Source organism: Erythrolamprus reginae, chromosome Z (assembly GCF_031021105.1).
Source record: "Erythrolamprus reginae isolate rEryReg1 chromosome Z, rEryReg1.hap1, whole genome shotgun sequence".
Lineage (NCBI taxonomy): Eukaryota > Metazoa > Chordata > Lepidosauria > Squamata > Dipsadidae > Erythrolamprus > Erythrolamprus reginae.
Window position 1 is genome coordinate 103,455,322 of NC_091963.1, and position 13,632 is coordinate 103,468,953.

At 42.1% G+C, this 13,632-nt stretch overlaps 1 protein-coding gene across 2 annotated transcripts in view; it reads right to left on the minus strand.

Moving 5' to 3' along the window:
* Nucleotides 1–369: 369 nt before the first annotated feature.
* Nucleotides 370–13,632, minus strand: part of STAC2 (SH3 and cysteine rich domain 2) — a 77,644-nt gene continuing 64,381 nt past the window's right edge. For both annotated transcript variants that reach the window (XM_070726677.1, XM_070726678.1), the window contains exons 9-11: nucleotides 11,945–11,996; nucleotides 7,276–7,413; nucleotides 370–2,179 (exon numbers count right to left, since the gene is read on the minus strand). In XM_070726677.1, the coding sequence (XP_070582778.1) occupies nucleotides 2,075–2,179; nucleotides 7,276–7,413; nucleotides 11,945–11,996 (295 nt within the window). In that variant the 3' untranslated portion in view covers nucleotides 370–2,074. The remainder of the gene's footprint in view (nucleotides 2,180–7,275; nucleotides 7,414–11,944; nucleotides 11,997–13,632) is intronic.

Below are 13,632 nucleotides of genomic sequence, written 5' to 3' on the forward strand. Positions count from 1 at the left end.
TATATCTAGTGCATGACTAAATGAACATCAGAATGTCAGTGATGGCTTAAATATGGAGGAGTCTAAGTCATGTCTAAATGCAACACCAGATTCTACCCCTGAACCAGCATTTCTTCCTTGTGGCAATTTCTTCATTACATAAATATTTTTGGGTTTCTTTTGCTGAGTAATAACATAGTTCAAGATAGAGTTTGCACACTTGAGCAAATCTTCCTTGATACATCATTTGTTTCCTTGTTGCATTGTGCATATGCCTGTATTTTGCCCTTGTGATAGCAAACAGGATTTGTTTATTGTAACAGCAGCCTTTCACCATCGATTATGGCAAAACCATGTATAGTGCGCACATTCGGTTAATAAAAGTATTCACTAATAGCCTTTATTGAAGGAAGCAAGAAAATGTATTTCTACTCCCAAAAACAAAATGGAAAACATTTGCTGAATATCATGAATGTGCTGTGTATCAGCCATCATCAAATCACCAAGTCTTCTTTTGAAAATACCCGATGAATTAAGCGTTTGTATATTGTTTGGGCAATTTAAAATATAAATAAAGAAAATATATTTCTGGAGTTTTGGGGGAAGCAAAGGAATACCTATTGCTAAGTCACTAATGGGCTAGAGTCACAGTGTAAAACCCAGGAAAGAACTCTGTTTCCCTGGTTAGATTATGCAATGTAAGAAAATAAATGCTTAATTTAGATAAATGAGCCATGCATGTACCTCATGTCTGAATGTATTTAGTAGTGCAATGGATCTGTTATACACACTATTGGTTAAATGGTGATAAATGGTCTATCCCACTTACAGACGTATTTCATGTGCGCCATCTTTCTCAGGCCAATATCTCATATGTGGTCTGTTATATATTCCGACTGGGCCCTAGAAACCATAAGATTTAACAAGGCATCTCTCCTTAAGCCGGCAAATCAAGTGAAGCAATGCTAGTTTGCTCATACAAGGGATGTCTATGCAAATATCACATTAAAAACTATTTTCAAATCATAGACTTCCTTTCCCTTCTTTCTTTCTTTCTTTCTTTCTTTCTTTCTTTCTTTCTTTCTTTCTTTCCCTTTTTACAAAAATATATCTGCATATCACATAGCTGAAAGCATGCCAGGAAACAAGGAAGTCTGGACTAACCCACATCATTGAACCCCTATGAGCAAAGCAGTAATATTCTCTGTTTAGTTCAGAAAAGCGTTTGGCTAAGGAAGGTCCCTGAGAAATTATCAATGCTGCTATCAGTTAAATGGTGGGTCAGCCACTACACGCCGAGGAGCAAACATAGTTGTATGATTTCCCCAGGACCCAAGAAAGGGCACAATAGAATTACAAACCACTTCACCTCCAAAAAATTAAGTAGAAGAGGCTCCAAAGTAAGACGCCTCAGTACGTGACCAATAAAAGGCTGCATATAATTGCTTGGCCACATCAACTTTTTGACAGAAGGTGATACTAATTGTGAGCAGTCACACAAGTACAGAGAAAGAAAACTAACACACAAACCAACACACTACACGGTCTCCTTAGTCAGAGAAGGGCTTTGCATTTTCATGGGAAGCTTGCATGCAACACAGCATTGTGGGGGGATTTCTGAAAATGGGAGGGGGTTGAGAGCCTTACACTAAGATAGATCGCTCCCAATAAGTTAAGGCTAGTTAATTATTAACTGGCATCTATTGTCAGGGCCCAAAGACAAGGAGGCAGGGTGTGAATTACAGCAGGGGAAACCTCCCTCGCATTCACAACACAGAGAGCTCTTCACCAAAGACCTTTACAGAGACTGCAGTGAATGTGATGAGAAAACTAAGTCAAACAGGAGTGAATTTCCAGCCCCACATGGATAAAGATACACAGGAAGTGGTGCTCCTGCCAATTCCCTCTCCATCCTCCTTCCATCCCTTCCACAAAAGCTGCACGCAAGATCCAGTGGGAAGATTCTGTGAAACGGTGATTACCCAGGTGCTCCAATATGGGGTGGCCTAGAGGAACACAAGGCGGTGTCACTCCCCTTGTAGGCGTCCTCTTTTTTAGTGTATACTTCTCTCGTTTTGCTCTTCATCTTCCGTCTTCAAATTTCTGTCAGAATGTCAGCAGGCACCAGCCCACGTTTTTTGCCACTTGTCACCTTGATGAAACCTTCACTCTCTTTGGTTTTTCCCACACCAACACAGATCTAGGAGAATCAGAAGAAGGGTGGTGAGAATCCCAAATGTTATCAAAAGACTCGGAAATGGTAAATGTACAGTGGTACCTCTACCTAAGAATGCCTCTACCTAAGAACTTTTCTAGATAACCAGATGTTCAAGATTTTTTTTGCCTCTTCTTAAGAACCATTTTCTACTTAAGAACCCGAGCCCGGAAAAATTTCCCAGGAAATTTGAGAGCGGCACAAAGGCCCAGCCAGTTTCCTGCCATTCCCCCTGGGTTTCTCTCTCTGGCACAGTGTATGGGAGGCGTGTACTCCTCCTCGCCGCCTCACAGTCGGTAGCAACTGTCCTCCTCCTCCTCTTCTTCTTCTTCCTTCTCCTCCAACCCAAATTCCAAGCTTTTATTTCTTTCCTAATGGGTTTGCATGCATTATTTGCTTTTACATTGATTCCTATGGGAAAAATTGCTTCTACTTAAGAACGTTTCTACTTAAGAACCTGGCCACGGAACAAATTAAATTCTTAAGCAGAGGTACACATATGATGAACTCCACAATGTGACATTAAAAGTATGCAACTGAAGTAATAAATAAGTAATTCCTACTGTCCTGTTTGTGTGTTTTGGAGGCATTTAAAAAAAATGAAGTTATTGTCAGATAGTTTTTTAATTCGGCCACAAAGCATTTGTCAGTAATAGTATTCCAAAATTCACTTTTCTCATGGGCATTTTAAAAGTCCATAGAGTTTTTCGCAAACAAAAGGTTATTTTCAGCAACAATCTTGTTCAGGCCAAGAAGGTGCACTTTTTAAAGTTACTTCATAAAGGCTGAAACTTCCATGGTAAAAATATCCAGAAGACTTTTGCAGGTTATATGACTCATCATACAAGCCATATCATGTCTCACCAATTATCCAAAATTTTAAGTAGCAGATAATGAATGATATATACAACGTATATAAACATAGCCAAAACTCCCCCCCCCCCCCGATCAGTGCCTATAGTAACTGGGAGACTGAGAAGAAAGAAATAGCACACATGACATATGTAAATCTCATACCATAGCAATTTATATAAAATAAAAGTGACTGGTTCCAAAAGAAAGAAGGGAAATGTATTGGAAAGTCTTTTATATGCCAGTACCACTGCTGTAATAAAGAGAAGAGACTGATCCCCTAATTCTGGAATGAATTTTATGAGATACCACTTATATGAAGTTTAAATTAACTTTCATTTGGAGTTACCGTATTGTTTGCTCCATACGATGCATTTCCCCCCTCCCCCCAAAGTGGTGGAAATGTCTGTGGAGCGAATATGTGTGAGAGGCAGCAGCAGTGAACAGCGGCTGAGATCCCCGCCTCCTGGAACAGCTGATTGGCAGGATTCTGGCAATCCAATTGCCCATCAGCTGCTCAAAGGTGAAGGCTTCAGTGTTTCTTGGTGGAGGCAGCAGACATAGTTTGCTGCAAGGATGCTAGCCAGATAATGGATGCCGGGAGGCAGAGGCAGTTATTTATTTTTTCTTGTTTTCCTCATCTAAACCGGGTGTGTCTTATTATGAGGAGTATCTTATGGAGCAAAAAATACGGTACTTGCAATGTTTTCCAACCCTTTGTGTAGGCTTCCACATATTAGACAACAAAACTCTAATACAGTACCAAGAAAGTTCATTAATGGGTGAGAATCTGCCTCACAACAAGATGCATTTCTAGATATTTATTTATTTATTAGATTTGTATGCCGCCCCTCTCTGTAGACTCGGATATATATTTCTGCGTGACTTACCCAATCATAATAAATGAAGCATTTTCAACGGAAACCCCAAACAAACTGTCCTAAGCAATTGTCTTTGTGTTTCTTAACATTAGAATAAGTCCTGTGCTCCAATATTTTTCACCTTGGCTTGCCTCTCCTCCTCTTCACTATATTACTGGCTATCTTTTGCTTGGCATCCAAACTGTCTTAAGCATTCTTCCATTATTTGTCGCAGACGGTCCTTTCGTACAGTGTTCCCTCGATTTTCGCGGGTTCGAACTTTGCGAAAAGTCTATACCACGGTTTTTCAAACATATTAATTAAAAAATACTTCTCGGGTTTTTTCCCTATACCACGGTTTTTCCCACCCGATGATGTCATATGTCATCGCCAAACTTTCATCTGCTTTTAATAAATATCTTTTTAAATAAACTTTAATAAATAAACATGTTGATGTTGAGCATCTAAATAGTTGCTAAGGGAATGGAAAATTGCAATTTAGGGGTTTAAAGTGTTAAGGGAAGGTTTGTGATACTGTTCAAAGCCAAAAATAGTGTATTTACTTCCACATCTCTACTTCGTGGAAATTCGACTTTCGCGGGCGGTCTCGGAACGCATCCCCCGTGAAAAGCGAAGGAACACTGTACTGCCTCAGCATAACTTTGTTTGCTTGAGACATATTAAAATGAATCAAAGAATTCAGATTCGCTGAAATCCTGCACACTGTGAATGGATGGAGCAGCAAAACAACCTGGTTACAAGGAGATGCTGAGTTTGTTTTGAATGTTCAAGAAGGAAGGACTTGGAATGCCCAAATGAAAAATTCACTGGCTTCAAAGTTAACCCCAGAGCTTTCTAATAAAATCACTAGAGGAGACTAAGAACAAAGTGCTTTATACACTAAGGACCTTTATATAGAGTGCAACTCCAATATTATTATTTTTTTAATGGAAATACAGTGATACCTCGTCTTACAAATACCTCATCATACAAACTTTTCGAGATACAAACCCGGGGTTTAAGATTTCTTTGCCTCTTCTTCCAAACTATTTTCACCTTACAGACCCAAGCTGCCGCCACTGGGATGACCCGCCTCCAGACTTCTGTTGCCAGCGAAGCGCCCGTTTTTGTGCTGCTGGGATTCCCCTGAGGCTCCCCTCCATGGGAAACACCACCTCCAGACTTCCGTGCTTTTGCAATGCTGCAGGGGAATCCCATCAGTGCAAAAACGGGCACTTTGCTGGCAACGGAGGTCCAGAGGTGGTGTTTCCCAGCTAGGGGATCCTCAGCGAAATCGCAGCATCACAAAAACATGGAAGTCCGGAGGTGGGGTTTTGAGGACTTCTGTGTTTTTGAGATGCTGCAATTTCGCTGAGGCTCCCCTCGCTGGGAAACCCCACCTCTGGACTTCCATTGCCAGCGAAGCACCCATTTTTGCACTGCTGGGATTCCCCTGCAGCATCACAAAAACACGGAAGTCCGGAGGTGGGGTTTCCCATGGAGGGGAGCCTCAGGGGAATCCCAGCAGCGCAAAAATGGGCGCTTCGGCTGGCAAAAGGGGTGAGTTTTGGGCTTGCACGCATTAATTGCTTTTCCATTGATTCCTATGGGAAACATTGTTTCATCTTACAAATTTTTCACCTTACAAACCTCATCCTGGAACCAATTAAGTTCATAACACGAGGTATCATTGTATATTAGTTAACCTTCTCCATCTGCTGTCTTACCTAACCTGTTATAAAAGCTATCATGACCACCAGGAATCTGAGTCTTGTGCTGACTCAATTGAAGGGCAAAAACATCTCCTTTCTACAATCTCGGTATAATTTCATTTTGCTGAATTATTTACAATTATATACAGTACATTATATATACTGTAGTTCATCTAAAAGTGTCAAAGAAGCATTGCTACTGAATTATATAGTGATTCAATGAAAAGACCTGACTCAGCAAAACGTCTCCAGTTCCTAATTTAGTTCCAAGATTTTAATTCTTCAGCGATACACAAACAAGATACCCCTCAGCTGCAGTTCAGTTTGTGTGCAATAACATTGTACAAAATTATATAATATCTTCATGTCCAATTCATCACCATAATGTGAAGCACCAATATTTGTTCCTAAATATAGAACTTTGAGAATTGGTAATTCTGACATATTATTACATAATACGCACGAATCCCAGCAACCGGTTAGGTCCCACAGAGTTGGACTTCTCCGGGTCCTGTCGATGAAACAATGTCATCTGGCGGGACCCAGGGGAAGAGCCTTCTCTGCGGTGGCCCCGACCCTCTGGAACCAACTCCCCCCAAAAATTAGGACTGCCCCCACCCTCCTTGCCTTTCGCAAACTCCTTAAAACCCACCTCTGCCGTCAGGCATGGGGAAATTGATTCCCCTGGGCCGTTTCCGTTTTATGTATAGTTTGTATGAGATGTATGATTGCTTTCTATATTAAGGGGTTTTAAATTGTTTTTTAACTATTGGATTTGTATTATTTTGTTGTTGTAAGCCGCTCTGAGTCTCCGGAGAGGGGCGGCATACAAATTTAGTAAATAATAATAATAATAATAATAATAATAATAATAATAATTAGGAGATAACTAGTTTAAATGACAACAATAGTACACATTATCAAGACTATGGCTTTCCAGTTGTGGCATATGGCTGTGAAAGCTGGATCATCAGAAAAGTTTAACCTAAACTGCAAGAAGAACAATACTTTGATGAAGTAAAATTAAAACTATTCAGTGCAAGCACAAATGAGAATGCTAAAGTTCAAATATTTTGGATACCAGCTGTGAAGAGTGAGTCACTATACAAGCCTCTAATTCTTAGAATAATAAAAGATAATTCCAAGAGTCTGGCAGAAGACAAAATGACTAGATACTGTCAACAGATAACACAAAACAAAGGATAAAGATTATCCTAGCAAAATGATGCCCATCAGTTTACAAAGAATGAAGAAAAATACAGTACAATCAAGTACGTTTCAGGATCAACATGGTGTTTAAATTCAACAGGCGGTACCAGGAAAACAAGTTTGATTTTAAAACAAGCCAACCAGGCTCCTCCCCTCCCACTTAAAAACACATAGATTTGTCCCTAAATTTCCTAGGAATTATGTATGACTCCTATTATTTTAAATTGCCTTTTACTTCAGGGATAGCAAACCTTTTCCCCATATGGGCTACAAAAAAGTTATGAGTAGGATTAAAGCTGCATTTTAATTCTCCTTGGATGACCCCATTTTATTTTCACTTCTTCAAGTTCAGCTGAGAGGCAGGGCGTATCTTTCCAAACTTGAACTGAAAAAGAGGCCAGAGGCCCATTTCTAGATCACGTCTATATTTGGAGGCATATATGCCTACCTGGTTTTCTTTAAGGCTCAGCTGTCCCTGTTCTTTGTTGCCATAGAAAGTCCTGAAGCATCTCCACACGGTTTCACCTGGGCGAACTCGCTGGACAAAATTGGCTGGGAAAAAGCCAATGCGGTCTCCCATCTTCCCCTAGATTGCAAAACAAAAATGTCACCACTATAGCACAAAAGTCTATGGTAGTATTTGTGTTATACAGTGATACCTCGTCTTACAAACACCTCGTCATACAAACTTTTTGAGATACAAACCCGGGGTTTAAGATTTTTTTGCCTCTTCTTCCAAATTATTTTCACCTTACAAACCCAAGCCGCCGCCACTGGGATGCTCCGCCTCCGGACTTCTGCTGGGATTCCCCTGAGGCTCCCTTCCATGGGAAACCCCACCTCTGGACTTCCGTGTTTTTGTGATGCTGCAGGGGAATCCCAGCAGGGGAATCCAGCAGCGCAAAAATGGGCGCTTCGCTGGCAACGGAAGTCCGGAGGTGGGGTTTCCCAGCGAGGGGAGCCTCAGTGAAATTGCAGCATCACAAAAACACAGAGGTCTGGAGGTGGGGTTTTGAGGACTTTGGTGTTTTGGCAATGCTGCGATTTCACTGATGCTCCCTTCGCTGGGAAACCCCACCTCCAGACTTCCGTTGCCAGTGGAGCGCTCGTTTTTGCGATGCTGGGATTCCCCTGCAGCATCGCAAAAACACAGAAGTCCAGAGGTGGGGTTTCCCATGGAGGGGAGCCTCAGGGGAATCCCAGCAGCGCAAAAACAGGCACTTCGGCTGGCAAAAGGGGTGAATTTTGGGCTTGCACGCATTAATCGCATTTCCATTGATTCCTATGGGAAACATTGTTTCATCTTACAAACTTTTCACCTTAAGAACCTTGTCCCGGAACCAATTAAGTTTGTAACACAAGGTATCACTGTACTTTTATATCTTGCTCATCAGCAGCCACAGCAACTTGGCCTTTTATAAAAATTATAAACTGAGACCTGTAATTCTCTGGATTTTAAATAAGAGCAATAGCAAACAAAATTGTCCCTAGAGAACTCTTCTGCTTAATGGCAAGTACATGCAGGGTCATATATTTCCTGGGGGGTTTTCAACAGGCAATAAAGAAAAGCATTAAAAAGCATTTCATCAGATTTCTACTGCATTTTTCACAATGGTAATTATAGTTTTTGTAATGGATTTATTGTTTTGAAATTTTTATTGCATGTTTGGGAAACACCTGCGAGGAGGGTTTTAATAAAGGTAAAGTAGAAGTTTCTCTATTTAGAAATAAATAACTGAACGAAGTAAAATATTTGCCATTACACTTGCTCTTAATAATAAGAATTGGTGAACTATCCTTATTGTTTTAGAGCTTTATCACCTTCTGTGTACAATAATATCTGTGTCACGGGCAGGATGATAGGAGTAACATCAAGGAATAAATAATCGGACTAGAGCCCAATGTAGTTTGTCAGTTTTGTGTTAGCCATTCAGAGAACTATCAACGATTCATTTTGGAATGTTTAAAAAATATGACTTCAATAGCTTGGGAAGTATTTCATGGATGAGAATCCATAGGGGAAAACAATCCAAGAGGCCTGGGAAACTTTGAAAAGTGAGATTGTAAAAGCCCAGTGTAGCACAATTCCAATGAGGAAGAAAAATAAGAAACCAGCATGTCTGTACAGAGCACTCTCTGATAACCTGAATGACAAGAAGGACAGAATAGGGTGTTTGAGAGCCGGAGTATTACGGTCGTAACTGGGAATGCTAGATATGGCGAGTACGGGATAGGCCGCTCTCAGGGAACTAGGACTCGCTGTCTCAAAGCAATTACATGTTCCAACCCCTCTCATATACTTGGTGACTTGAGATGTCAGGGCCCTGGTCCCAAGCTGCTGTTGCTTAATGCCAGGTCTGTTCTCAACAAAGCCCCCCTCGTTCAGGATTTAACTCTGGAAGAGAGGGCTGACCTGGCATGCATAACTGAGACATAGCTGGGCCAAGGGGTGTGTGTGTGTCTCCCTCTCAGAGATCTGGCCGGATGGGTTTCAGGTTTTACATCAGCTGTGACTCTAGGGAAGGGGTGGTGGAGTGGCAGCCATTTTTTGGAAAAGTCTTTGTCCTCATAGGATCTCTGCCTCTAGAAATAGTTGAGTGTGAATCTCTCCTCTTGAGGCTGGATTCAGGGGTTCAGTAGGGCTTGTTGTTAACGTACCTGCCTCCCAGCTGCCTGCGCTACTAGAGGCTGTAGCCAGGATTATGATTATTATGATTATGATTATTATGTGAGTACAATACAGCAAACGAGATCACTATGTTGGATTTCGTATTTCATCACCAGTCGGGCGCTTATTATTATTATTATTATTATTATTATTATTAATTAGATTTGTATGCCGTAGACTCGAAGCTGTTAAGGATGGCGGTGGAGATCCCCAGGTTTATGATGCTGGCGGTGGAGATCCCCAGGTTTAGGATGCTGGGGGACTTCAAATTGCCGTCAATTGCCGATCCCTCGGATGCGGCTCATGAGTTCATGGCTTTCATGACAACCATAGACCTGACCCAAATAATTCAGGTTCTGACTCATGGGGGTGGGGACATACCTTTGACCTGGTGTTCCTCTTAGGGCAGTGGAGAGATGATCAGGAATTAAGGGGTGTAGATTCTTTTCCCTTGTCATGGTCAGATAATTTCCTACTGAAGTTAGACTTTAGGATGCTACTCCCCCACCGCAGGGAGCCAATTAAGTGGTTCTACCCCAGACGTCACATGGACCCTGAAGGGTTCCAGAGGGAGCTTGGGGTGATACCAGACTCCCTTGTCCACAATTCAGCTGAGTCCCTGGTGGCTGCCTGGAATAGGGTGGCATTGGGGGCACTGGACCGGATTGCGCCTTTGCGATCTTTCCATGGCAATGGATTCAGGCAAGCTCTCTGGTTTACTCAGGTGCTCTGGGAGATGAAGGGCCAGAAGAGACGTCTAGAGCGATGGTGGAGGACCTATAACTCCGGGTCTGAACAAACACTTTTAAGAGCCTTTATAAGGATATAGTGGTAATACTGACGGAAAAATGCTCACATTTTTCTGCACTTATTGCATCCGCTGATTCGCACCCAGCCACCCTGTTTAGGGTGACTCATTCCTTCCAACTCTGTTATATAGTGAAATAAATATATAAAAACTAAAGGGCACTATAGTATTCCTCCTAACCTGCAAGCCATACAAGGCTTGTTTCAGTATTTTAGATAAGCTATCCTGGGTTGAGGAAATGTAACGTAAAGAAGCATATAATTGTTTATAATTAAATTATCCAATTATAGTGATAGAACCACCACTTTAGAATACCTACCTGCAGACATGCAGTTGGAATCTTTTATCTATCTATCTATCTATCTATCTATCTATCTATCTATCTATCTATCTATCTATCTATCTATCTATCTGTTGTGGTTGGCTCTGGGCCAGTTCCTGCTCCAAGGATGGTGGGGGTTGATGTGGGAGAATCCTCACATTATCAGAGGCCAGTTTTACTGCCAACAGTTTCAGACAGTGAAGCTTCTTTGTCAGGGGAAGATTCTGGGAGTGAAGCAGGATCGGATGAGGAGGTAATGACAGGCAGCCCATTAGCTAATTACCCCATTAGTGAGCCATCATCATCGTCATCATCGTTAGATTCAGAAGAGGAGGGAATCATAGATGCTCGCAGACACAGGTTTATGACAAGGAAGGAACAACTGCGCAAGTATTATAGAAAATAAGGGAAAAATACCTATGGCTGGGGCAATTAGGCTAATGGGACTGCTGATAAATTGCCAGCATTGTTGCCTCTCGGCATGGGAGATTATCCGTTTTGTGAGAGAGAGACTTATGGTTTGCTTCAGGATTTACAAAGACATTTGTGAACTGCTTCAGGATTTTTCAAGGACTTTGTGGAACAATTCACAGTTAAGTACAGCATGAGGACTCTTGAAGGGGGGGTGGCTGTGATGTTTTCACAGCTGCCTTTTATCTGCTTTGCTTTTGTTTTATGTTTTTCACAGCATTCAAGGCTTGTGGGTTGTGGGAGAGCACTTTGACTGAATAAAAGTGTGTTTGGACAATATTTTCCTTTTGATAAACCAACTTTGTTTACAACTGTGTGTGTTTGAATTTCTACTTTGGACTTAATTGGTGGCTCGTAACGTGAAGCCCAGTATAACACTATCTATCTACTCATATCCTCAAAGATGAAGCCTTTAATCACAATGGGCTACAGATTTCCTTCCTCTCACCCACATCTTTAGGATCCTCTCCCTTGCTAATTATCAGGAAATTTCTGAAGACTTTTCCGAAAAAGCAGAGGATGTCAAGTTGCTGGCCTAAGATAAGGGAGTCCATGGTTCAAGTACATGGTAAGCTATGAAGCTCACTGGATGGATTTGGCCAGTCCTTCTCTTTCTATTGGAGTTGTTGTGGGGAAAACGTAGGAGGGAAGGAGTGCTGCACAAGCTTCCTTGGGCTTCTGAATGAACAGGTTAAAAATATATATCAACTGATCGATCAATCAATCAATTGGTCAAACACACCTGGTGACACTTGTTCATATAAGAAGTTAAGTTGCATATTTTACTTGCATATGGGAAATACAGTATATATTCAGATCTCTGTGTTCTGCTATAATGTTCTGCTCACCTTCCACCAATCTTCATTAGAATCATCTATCAGCATGATTCGGTCTCCTGGCCTGCAGGGACAGACAAAGTCTAGTTTATCTCCAGATGCCTTTTGGGTAGTGATAGGTAGGGAATGCCACAGTATAAAAATCACTGGGCAAAATAAATAGCCTGCTAGAAGACATTACTCGCAGGTGTCCCACCAGCAACCACAGCCTTAATCTTGAGTGGTAGCTCCTCTAAGCCCCATTAATAAGGTCTCACAGTACTTTTGGCACTGTGTAGCCCCCAGTGCCAACAAGACTGAAGTCCTGAGTGTTCTTTATAGCACTACCAATAACTTGCAAACAATCCACCAGGAGGAGGTTTTCATTGTGGTAGGGGACTTCAATCATACTAACTTGAAAGCAGCACTCCCTAATTCCCTTCAATTCAATTCAATTCAATTTATTAGATTTGTATGCCGCCCCTCTCCGAAGACTCGGGGCGGCTCACAACAGCAATAAAAAACAGTATAACAATGGAACAAATCTAATAATAAAAATTATATAAAAACCCCAACAATTAAAAACCATATAACACATACATACCAAACATAAAACATAAGAAAGCCTGGGGGAGATGTCCTAGTTCCCCCATGCCTGGCGATATAGGTGAGTCTTGAGTAACTTGCGAAAGACAAGGAGGGTGGGGACCATTCTAATCTCTGGGGGGAGTTGATTCCAGAGGGCCGGGGCTGCAACAGAGAAGTCTCTTCCCCTGGGGCCCGCCAAACGACATTGTTTGGTCGACGAGACTCAGAGAAGGCCAACTCTGTGGGACCTTATCAGCCGCTGGGATTCGTGCGGTAGAAGGCGGTTCCAGAGGTATTCTGGTCCAATGCCATGAAGGGCTTTAAAGGTCATTACCAACACTTTGAATTGTGACCGGAAACCAATCAGCAGCCCGTGCAGGCCACGGAGTGTTGTAGAAAAGAGGCGAATCTGGAAAGCCTCACGATGGCTCTCGCGGCCGCGTTCTGCATGATCTGAAGTTTCCGAACACTTTTCAAAGGTAGCCCCATGTAGAGAGCGGTGCAGTAATCGAACCTCGAGGTGATGAGGGCATGAGCAACTGTGAGCAATGACTCCCTGTCCAAGTAGGCCTGCAACTGATGCACCAGGAGAACCTGGGCAAATGCCCTCCTCGCCACAACCAAAAGATGGTGCTCCAATGTTAGCTGTGGGTCGAGGAGGATGCCCAAGTTGCGAACCCTCTCTGAGGGGGTCAATAATTCCCCCCCCCCAGGATAATGGACAGACAGATGTAATTGTCCTTGGGAGGCCAAACCCACAGCCCCTCCGTCTTGTCTGGACTGAGTTTGAGCTTGTGGACTTTGCCACTAGGGTTGGGAACATCCTGAACTTAGCTTATTCTAACATTGAGAAAGCATTTAAGGCTTCCTCTCACCCTCATCTCTCTGTGATGCTTATGCCAGCATATAAGCTTTTGTTAATCAGAGAGAGAGAGAACCAATTTAAAAAAACACGTGAGATTGTGGCAGATAGTAGCTATGGAAGCTCTTCAAGATTGCTTTGAGTGCATTAATTGGAACATATTTTAAAAGGCTGCAACGAATGGGCAACATACTGATGTGAATGAATACGCTTCTAGTGTGTCTGCTTATATGCAAACGTGTTTGGAGGATATCCGTGTCCTTAGGACTTT